The sequence below is a fragment of the Panulirus ornatus genome, chromosome 1 (assembly GCF_036320965.1).
Source record: "Panulirus ornatus isolate Po-2019 chromosome 1, ASM3632096v1, whole genome shotgun sequence".
NCBI classification, from domain to species: domain Eukaryota; kingdom Metazoa; phylum Arthropoda; class Malacostraca; order Decapoda; family Palinuridae; genus Panulirus; species Panulirus ornatus.
Genome location: NC_092224.1, coordinates 96,389,866 through 96,400,882, shown reverse-complemented (window position 1 = coordinate 96,400,882; position 11,017 = coordinate 96,389,866). Strand labels below are relative to the sequence as shown.

The window sequence follows — 11,017 nt, the reverse complement described above, 5'->3', positions numbered from 1 at the left end:
ACACCCACGTCCCTGCGTTCTTTTAGGGTAAACACCCACGTCCCTGAGTTCTTTTAGGGTAAACACCCACGTCCCTGCGTTCGGTTAGGGTAAACACCCACGTCCCTGCGTTCTTTTAGGGTAAACACCCACGTCCCTGCGTTCTTTTAGGGTAAACACCTACGTCCCTGCGTTCTTTTAGGGTAAACACCCACGTCCCTGCGTTCTCTTAGGGTAAACACCCACGCCCCTGCGTTCTCTTAGGGTAAACACCCACGTCCTTGCGTTCTTTTAGGGTAAACACCCACGTCCCTGCGTTCTTTTAGGGTAAACACCCACGTCCCTGCGTTCTTTTAGGGTAAACACCCACGTCCCTGCGTTCTTTTAGGGTAAACACCCACGTCCCTGCGTTCTTTTAGGGTAAACACCCACGTCCCTGCGTTCTTTTAGGGTAAACACCCACGTCCCTGCGTTCTTTTAGGGTAAACACCCACGTCCCTGCGTTCTTTTAGGGTAAACACCCACGTCCCTGCGTTCTTTTAGGGTAAACACCCACGTCCCTGCGTTCTTTTAGGGTAAACACCCACGTCCCTGCGTTCTTTTAGGGTAAACACCCACGTCCCTGCGTTCTTTTAGGGTAAACACCCACGTCCCTGCGTTCTCTTAGGGTAAACACCCACGTCCCTGCGTTCTCTTAGGGTAAACACCCACGTCCCTGCGTTCTTTTAGGGTAAACACCCACGTCCCTGCGTTCTTTTAGGGTAAACACCCACGTCCCTGCGTTCTTTTAGGGTAAACACCCACGTCCCTGCGTTCTTTTAGGGTAAACACCCACGTCCCTGCGTTCTTTTAGGGTAAACACCCACGTCCCTGCGTTCTTTTAGGGTAAACACCCACGTCCCTGCGTTCTTTTAGGGTAAACACCCACGTCCCTGCGTTCTTTTAGGGTAAACACCCACGTCCCTGCGTTCTTTTAGGGTAAACACCCACTCCCTGCGTTCTTTTAGGGTAAACATCCACGTCGTCATGAAGGTGGCGTTGTCGGAGATGTGGGTCTGGGCGACACACGCTCTGAAATATTTAGATAAAAAAGAATAAAAAAAAAAAGGGAAAGAAGAAATGACTCGTTGTAAAGATGCCTAGTGCACACCCTGCCAACCTCGTACCTGGGAGAGAGAGAGAGAGAGAGAGAGAGAGAGAGAGAGAGAGAGAGAGAGAGAGAGATACGAGGGGGAAATCACTGTGTGTGTGTGTGAGAGAGAGAGAGAGAGAGAGAGAGAGAGAGAGAGAGAGAGAGAGAGAGAGAGAGAATGTGGCAGAATGATCACGAAGATGAAAAGAACAGAAGACAATTTTAGGTCCACCAGAAGATGGGACACTGGAAGCATGACTTACCCAGCCTTGGACACTGGTGGCGTTAGACACACACACACACACCTTCCAGCTGGCCCCATTATCAGTTTCCAGTATCCTTAACATTCCAGGGAGGATCCAGACTCTCCTTGCACGTCTCTACACAACCCCTGGGAAGCATTACCTGTGCGATCAGCATGTGTGTGTGTGTGTGTGTGTGTGGGGCGCTTCCTCCTGGTCACTGTCAGACGCTTCTCTCTCTCTCTCTCTCTCTCTCTCTCTCTCTCTCTCTCTCTCTCTCTCTCTCTCTCTCTCCGACGTCGGCAAAAGGAATTTATGACTTGAATTTCTCTCTCTCTTGCAAATCGGGTCCACGAAAATCGATACGCGGAACTGTTAGGTGTGTGTGTGTTTGTGTGTGTGTGTGTCTGTGTGTGTGTGTGTGTGTGTGTGTGTGTGATATCGAGTTGTCTTGTGCGGTACGGGGAGTTTTATATTCGTGTTTTGCCTCCCATCTTTTACCCTTGTATATATATATCTGTACCATGTCTTTACTCTCATGCGTATATGCACACACACACACACACACACACACACACACACACACACACACACACACACAGCCTGTACCAGGTGTGTGTGTGTGTGTGTGTGTTGTGTGTGTGTGTGTGTGTGTTGTGTGTGTGTGTGTTCGTATCTCATGCACACCTAAAAATATAGACCGACTCCAAGAATATTACTAATAGTAACTAATATTCTTGAAGTAGAGGAGGCGAGAGGAGGAGGAGGAGGAGGAGGAGGAGGGGGTTACGCCTGTGTAAGAAGACGGGAGCGGAACAAACAGCTTTTATTTATATATATGCAAAACACAAATAACCACAAAACCTTGAAGGGCAGAAAGTCTGGAGCCAAATGTAAATGTCTCCTTTACCCCTCTAAGTCGTGGTGACGTGATCTTCGAAATATTCACAGAGTTTGGAGGCACAAGACGTAGATAGTGATGCAAGAGCATTTTGGCATTGATCGAAGGTGTACATCGAGAATAGACACACACACACACACACACACCACACACACACACACACGTGTCTATGCAGGACGGAAAGAGGAAGGGAAGGGAAGGGGAAGAAGGGGAGGAGGGGTGGTGAAGGGTTCTCATGCCTTATTGATATGCGTCAACCCAATCGAGTCCACCACATACCCATATCATTCTCCTTCTCTCTGCATCTCTGTTCTTGTCGCCGACTACCCTGTGATAGACGCCCTCCACTCACACCCTCGCTGAAAGGCTCCCTCTACGTACATCTAGACAATAAACATCTTTAGAACCAAAATCAAAGGAAGTGTAACAGGCCTGCATGCAACTGATCTACTCGAATGGCGAGCGTGAATCTCTAGAGTTTACGATGAGAGAGAGAGAGAGAGAGAGAGAGAGAGAGAGAGAGAGAGAGAGAGAGAGAGAGAGAGAGAGACATATAAGCCCCATTGAGCATAATACCTAACCCCTCCTCCCCCAAGACTTAGGCATATAATACCCGGCAGCATTATACACGCTAAACATCCACAATTCATCTTCCTTTTCAACCCCATCCTCTCCCCTTTCCTCTTCCATTACAGCCTCGTCCCGGCGAAATACATCATTATTCTTTTAATCTTATCATCTTTTACGAGTACAATAACTCATGACGAAGACGTGAATAACGATTTATCGAGATAATGAGATTAATACCACCTGTGCTCCATCTTCTCTCCAACGTTTACCGAGATGGAGTGTAACACGTTTGCCGGAATCCCGTTTTCTTCAGAGCAGCAAGAAGAAGAAGAAGGAGAAGAAGAAGAAGAAGAAGAGAGAAGGAGGAGGAGGAGAAGAAGAAGAAGAAGAAGAAGAAGAAGAAGAAGAAGAAGAAGAAGAAGAAGAAGAAGAAGAAGGAGAAGGAGAAGAAGAAGAAGAAGAAGAAGGAGAGGAGAAAAAGAAGAAGAAGAAGAAGAAGAAGAAGAGGTGGTGGAGGAAGGGGAGATGATGATGATGATGATGATGATGATAATGATGCTGGTGGTGATGGTGGTTGGTGGTTCTTGAAGGCGAGACATGGCTGGCTTCGATGGTCGTCGCTCGCCTCCCCTCTCTCTTAACTCTGAGGAACCCTGTTGTTGTTGTGTCAGTGCAGAATACGCTCGCTGTTACCCATCACTTCGAAGTCCTTCCTACTTTCTCAACGAGCTGAGGGAGGGAGGGAGGGAGGGAGGAAGGAGGACGGTGGTCGGATACCACCATCACCTTCTCTCCATGGATCGACAGCTGAAGGAGGAAGCCTGCGTCTGTCACTCGGCCTTATATGCTCTTGAAGAAGTTGATGAAGGACTTTGGTAGCGATTATATTCCTCAGCCCCTTCGAGGAGGAGGAGGAGGAGGAGGAGGAGAGATTGGAGACAGAGGGTGAGGCGCCGCCAGGGGCGTGAGGGGGGTGTCTCCGCTGTGTGAGGTGGATACGTAAAAAAAGAAAAAAAGGGAGAGAGAAAACAGGAGAGCAATGAATTATGTGATGTTCTCCAGCCACATACATCACGACGGTAAAGCGGGCTGAAATTTACGGCACCCGAAACCCGTGTCAAAATATGTAACGCGAGCGAAGAAAATGGTCCGGGGAGGGTTTCAAGAGGGTCCTCATTCGTTGTCGCCGTCTTCAACATGAGACTCGCCTGGGCGCGAGGTACAGAGAGAACCACACACACACACACACACACACACTGTTTACACGCCATTGCTTTCAGGCGACGCAGCGTCCAGGAGAGAGAGAGAGAGAGAGAGAGAGAGAGAGAGGTGTTGGCTTTCTTCCACCCTAGTTAATGAACCTTTTCAGGCCTGCTGTGCTCTCCTCTCTCTCTCTCTCTCCCTCCACAACAGGTAAACATTCCTGCTCCATTGCTGGCATTGTGGTGTACTGCGTGGCTATTAAATTAACACCTTGTCTCTCCACGCCTCCCAAGGCCCTTCCAACTATACACCCTGTTTCCAAGGGTATTCTCTCTCTCTCTCTCTCTCTCTCTCTCTCTCTCTCTCTCTCTCTCTCTCTCTCTCTCTCTCTCTCTCTCTAGGGCAGATACTATCTCTTTAATGTAGATACCTCTTTTTTTTTCGTCCTGAATGGGTACCTACCTTTCCATCTAAGCTTCGTTTTCCATCAACCCTTTTTTTTTTTCTCCTGAAAAAAAAGCTCTCCTTGGCATTTTAACCAGAGGCGTCCGAACATCCTTAAACTAACACACACACACACACACACACACACACACACACACACATACACACACTTCCTCAGTGGCCATCGTCTCCCCACTGACTACACCAGCAGAAGACCCGCCTGCTTCAGGAAGACTTGCCTCTCACAGCCTCCACACCATCCGCGTCCGGAGTGTGGGGGGACGTTCTCTCTCTCTCTCTCTCTCTCTCTCTCTCTCTCTCTCTCTCTCTCTCTCTCTCTCTCTCTCTCTCCATACTGACCGGCGTACTGCCCCTCCGCCTTTTCTCCCTCTCTTTGCAGTCGTGCGCTGACAATGACGAAATGTTTGCACTGGCTACCCAATCAAGTTGCTTTGATATGCCATAGCCACTAGTCCAGCCCCCCCCCCCTCACACGCACACACACACACACACACACACGCACACACACACACACACACACACACACACACACACACATAAACACACACACTTTGAGTCAGACGCTAACTTACACAGATACGCAAGAGAGGCATCTTCTCTCAGATACATTGAACCTATGCCTCCCTCTCTAAGCTAAAGTTTAGGCAAATGGGAGGCGCACCTTCTCTATCACACATCAGCATCATCATCCTTTCTAGAATTATTAGAGGTGGTGGTCAAAACTAAAATAGGGGGGGGGGGGGTCTAGTAGAGCAATCTAATATTTTTTTTTTCTAATTTCAATACTTTTTTCCTAGATAAAGGAACGGGATCTTAGTGCTATCACTAAGTACCCCCGTTTGTGGATACATTAAACAATCTGTTTTGTTTCTAGTATCATACTTGTTTCTAGTATCATACGTGTGTTACCTGCAGGGTAATAGTAGCGTTAGTTGTGAACTTAGAGCTATTTTAGTTGGTGATTCTAGAGCTAATAGCTGTAATAGTTACTCTAGAATAACTAGTGACGTGACATTAAACACCACAGGCTGAAAACACTAGAGTTAGAAATTTAACTATGACCTAGAGCACTGATGCTGTTACCAGTGACTCTAGGAACACTAGCTAGTTGTAGCTAGTGACACTCGCAATAGAGACGACCATGAACTAGATATCTAGATCTTACTACAGAACTAGTGACAATCTAGCATTTAAAGTAAGGATGATTGACATCCCTTAAATAAAGATCTGGCTACAGCATCCAAACTAGCGATTATAACGTCAGAACTAGCGAAAAGGCAACATTTGAACAAGCGCTTACAACACTTAAACAAGTAATGGCAACATATGAACTAGCTGTCGCAACATCCGAACCAGGGATCACAACAACAGAACAACACGTGGATGAGTTTTAACAACACCCGATCACCTGAACTGAAGCCACAACAGCTCAAACGAACGACCATAACACCCCGAATTGGTAGTATGATCTAATCACCTAACGACGGAATGACTGGCACGAGTGACACTGAACGAGATTAAATGACATGCCCCTCAAAAAACTAGCAATTACTCGTCCAAATACTAAGATGACTGATGGCCCCATGTGACTAATGAATGAATGGTCTCTCATCCAAAGGAGCAGAGTCCAGGTGAGGTTAAAGCAACACAGACACGGATACATTACACAGACCACATAGACCCAAGATCCCAAGCGAGACACAACACAGACGTCAATAGATACACAGACCACACAGACCCCAAGATCCTATGCGAGACACAACACAGAAGTCGATAGATACACAGACCACACAGACCCCAAGATCCAAGCGAGACACAACACAGACGTCGATAGATACACAGACCACACAGACCCCAAGACCCAAGCGAGACACAACACAGACGTCGATAGATGCACAGACCACACAGACCCCAAGATCCCAAGCGAGACACAACACAGAAGTCGATAGATGCACAGACCACACAGAACCCAAGATCCAAGCGAGACACAACACAGACGTCGATAAATACACAGACCACACAGACCTAAGGTCCAAGCGAGACAAAACACAGACGTCGATAGGTACACAGACCACACAGACTCAAGACCCAAGCGAGGTAAACATTGACACAACGTAACCTGAGAAGGTTGAACACATGTGCTTTCAATTCTCTAAACCCAGAGATGATCCTAACGCCAAAAATTGGTCATCTCACATTGGGGAAGATATAATGACCTAACGAACAGAGGTACTGACAATATTAGACAATATGATCTTGTTAACTAACACTCGAAAGGGTGACAACATGAGAAATAATGGACCCCCGAACACGAGAAATAGTGTTAAACATAACATCATTAATAATGAGAAGGTGCTAAGTCAGTGTTTGATAATAATCAATAAGTAAAGACATGTAACACGAAGGATAATGACATAACACCAGGGCACAACATCAGAAGTGGAGATTTAACACAAGAAATAGTGCCATAACACAGGAAATGGTGAAGACTTAACACAGGAAATGGTGAAGACTTAACACAGGAAATGGTGATGACTTAACACGAGATACAGATTCACTCAAACACCAGATATAAAAAGAACTTTAACATTAGAATTAGTGAATAAGTTACTCCAGATAATGGATAATGAATAAATGACACAGAAAAAAGTGAATAACTAACACAAGACATAATTTAACATCAGAAATAGTGATCATTTTACTTGAAACACACACACACACACACACACACACACACACACACACACACACACACACACACATAAGACCTGACACCAGATATAAATAAAACTTTTTCACACACGTTAGAATTCATGGGAAGACCAAACACATAGGAGATTAAGGTGTCTAACAGCCAGCTAGTCAATATCTAACATCCAAAGCCTCCTCATTTCTAACAGAAGAATATCCACCGACAGCAACACGAATGAAGACAACAGCTAACTAGAGAGAAAGAGAGAGAGAGAGAGAGAGAGAGAGAGAGAGAGAGAGAGAGAGATCAAACAGCGGAATAGTTAGAGGCCTAACGAGACACTTAGTCAAGATCTAACAGTAGAAATACTAGAACTAACAGTAAAGACAAGAGAAAATCTTAAGAATTATCTCTATTTTTACTTTATTGGCGTAATGGTATGGTCTTTTATTTGCGTAATGGTATGGTCTTTTATTGGCATAATGGTATGGTCTTTAATTTCTTGAGAGGGGATGTTGCGTGAGACATTCAAACCCAAATCCAAATCTATCGAACCTGACGGCAAAAAAAAAAAATGACAACTCTCTCTCTCTCTCTCTCTTCTCTCTCTCTCTCTCTCTCTCTCTCTCTCTCTCTCTCTCTCTCTCTCTCTCGACCGTGGGGGCCCGGCCAATTAATGCATGCCAGTACGCCTGCGGGGAAAGAATCCCAGCACGAGCTGCGAGAGAGGAGGAGTGAGGGAGTGAGCGAGTGAGGGAGTGAGTCAGTCATCTGAGCCTATCATATCAGGTTCACACAACCGGTAATGCACTGTGGGAAGTAGGTAGGTATAAGAGAAAAAAACAAAAAAAAAAAAAAAAAAATGAGGGTGTCTTAGGAAAGCGGGGAAAGTTAATCTACGTCTTTCATTATATGGGAAGAAAAAAAGAATTATATTAACAACACTTTATCATTTTTTTTTTTCCCCTCTTCGTGTAGATTCGTGGCTTTTCTCTTCACTCCTCCTAATTCGTAGACTTGAAGTTTATTCATTCGTGCTGATTAGCACTACCCTTCATTTTCAGAAAAAAAGTTACGAATTCGATCGGTGGCGGTTCGAACACACACACACACACACACACACACACACACACACACACTTACGCACTTCCTTACGAACGTCCACGAAGGCAAGGATTAGCCCTGGGAATTGGCGCTATAAATTTTCGCTACGGAGGGAGTGGAGGGAGGGAGGGAGGGAGGGAGGGAGGGAGGGAGGGAGGGAGGGAGGACAGAGCAGGCAAAACATCTGTACAGCGGACGACGCAGGGAGGACAGCGGTGGGAACTTACTGCAGGACAAGACACCTGCGAGATAATACCCCACAAGGGAGGGAGGGAAGGAAGGCGAAAAGAGATGGGAGAACTAGACAGAATACAGATACCCCGATCGATTTCCTTTACGTTGGTGGCGAGACAGGGCAAGAAACATCTGTCCAGCGGGCAGCTCGCTTACTGGTCATGGGGGTAAGAGACGGAGGGGGGGGGTAGGGGGAGGAGAAATAACTGGACAGAATAGTGACATGACAGTTTGATTTCCTCTACGTTGGCAAGACAGGCTCTAAGATACACCTGTCCAGCGGCAGCTTACTGGCACTTGACAGATCACCTGCGACATCACAAGTCATGGGGTAAGAGACGGGGGGAAATAACTGGACAGAATAGTGATATGACAGTCGGTTTCCTCTACGTTGGCGAGACAGGCAAGAAACATCTGTCCAGCAGATGACTGCAGTGTACAGCGGCAGCTTGATACATGGACAGGGGGGGATAGAAAATAAAAAAAATAGACAGAAACGGTCATGTGACAGACGATTACTTTGGATGGGAGGGGATCGTGTGTGGTGGTCAGCAAGCGAATGGTGGGGGACTTCGCTGCACGACAGAACATCTGGGCCATTACCCAAGGCAGGAAGAGAGAGAGAGAGAGAGAGAGAGAGAGAGAGAGAGAGAGAGAGAGAGAGAGAGAGAGAGAGAGAGAGAAAAGTGAAAACAGAATATTGATGTAACAGTGGATTTCTCTCTCGTCGGTAATGATAAAAGAGAGTTTTTGGCCTAAAACCAGTTAGATGATGTCTTTTTTATCATTTGGGGATAAAGTGTGTCATGAGCATTTTTCATCACACCCGATACATACAGAAGTCATTAAGTGGCCCCCCAAGAGTGCCATACTGATGTTAAGTCTAGTCCATTCGTTGGTAAAAGAGTTTTTTTTTTTAAAGGCTCAGTCTATGACCTCGAATGGAAGACTGCTTGGTTTCTTGGTAATCCAATCAGCCATACGAGGGAAAAAGGGAGTTGGGGAAATGGAGACTTGTAGTGTCTCCGTGGTCTATGGTTCTGTCACCCACTTTGATACATCTTTAGTAGTCTTCAATCCAAAGAGGAATTTTTACGAGTATCTCATTACTTTCCAGCTCATCCTGGAATCAGCAAGAAAGAGATCGCTCCTGGAAAACTTCGAACTCAGGAGGCATTCGACTTTATTAAAATTCATGAACGGTGTAAGACGTAGGAATTCATGTCTGCAGTGCTAAGATATCTTTATTTTCTGGTTGGAATCCATGAGCAGATATTGGCTCACTTCTTTGAGAGTATTCCCCACGGCTGCACCACAGATTCTAACACGCCTTAGCAAGAATCCTTTCCCCACACAAACTGACAGGTGAACTCAGAGGAGACGAGAGTAAGAGAGAGAGAGAGAGAGAGAGAGATTGAAAGAAAGAAAAAAAAGAGAGAGGAGTGTCATAGTTCTTTTTTTTTTACCTTGAGTCCGTGGATGACGCGATTGCAGTGATCCAATGGAACATAGTCACTTATGGCAACCACAAGGCCCTCGTAGCCGTTGTCCACAAGTCTAAGGTCCTCCGGATGCCCTTGGCTCTGCCTGGCCCCGAGCAGTGTCATCATCAACACCATCAGGACAGCACCTCCTCGCATCGTAACGATCCTTCTCATCTTCAGCAACGTCATTTCCCAAGAGGGAGGCGATATGCAATCATCGAAAATCCCCTCCTCTTCCTACTATTCTTTTTTCTATTTCCTCTCTCCTTATTTTTTTCTCTCTGAGTTTTGGATAAGTCACTGCGATATATATTTATATCTTATTTTCTTGTAGGGGGAGGTAGATTGTAATAGTACTAGAACGTTCACACAACAGTTGTTAGCAGATGAGGAAGAAGGAAGGGCGATGATGATGATGGATGCTCAACACTTCCAAGAGACACAGGAATAAAGTCCCCACACTCGAACACCTTAAGTTCCAAGAACGTCGCGAAGTCGAAGTGTGAGAGAGGGCGGTGGTGTGTGTGTGTGTGTTAGTTAAGGTTCCTCAAGCCACCGCTGTCAAGGGTGGCGGAGCGGGCGATGAGCGTGTCCTTGCCTCTCGCTCTCTCAACAAGTACTGGCTCTACGAGTCGGCGGCAAGCTCCACCAAGCTACACTAGCAGGGCGGCTGAACGCTGCCCGGCCATTGGCTCATGCTCCGCCCCCTTCTGGATACCACCAGCCTTCAAGACCTCCCCACCAAATGGGATATATCGGCTCGGCTCTGTCGAGTGTTTTGCAGGGCAGGACCCGCGTGTGTGTGTGTGTGTATGTGTGCTGAAGTGACCGGTACGGAGCTGTCTCACAGAGTGGGTTTATAAATGCATATATATTATCATGTTATATATAAATGGTATATCGTTATACTGGCATATACCTAAGGACGGTGGGAGGGTGGGAAGGTGGACTGGGAGAGAGGGAGGAAGGGAGTGGTGGTGGGGAGTGAGGGAGGGGTTGCGAGAGAGGTGG

The 11,017-nt window shown here is 46.5% G+C and overlaps 1 protein-coding gene across 1 annotated transcript in view; it reads right to left on the bottom strand.

Annotated features, from left to right (window-relative positions):
- The window catches only part of LOC139751233 (calcium-activated chloride channel regulator 1-like), a 49,392-nt gene extending 38,650 nt beyond the window's left edge, over positions 1–10,742 (bottom strand). Inside the window, exon 1 of the mRNA XM_071666459.1 lies at positions 9,989–10,742. Coding sequence (XP_071522560.1) covers positions 9,989–10,195 — 207 coding nt within the window. The 5' untranslated portion in view covers positions 10,196–10,742. The remainder of the gene's footprint in view (positions 1–9,988) is intronic.
- Positions 10,743–11,017: the final 275 nt, after the last annotated feature.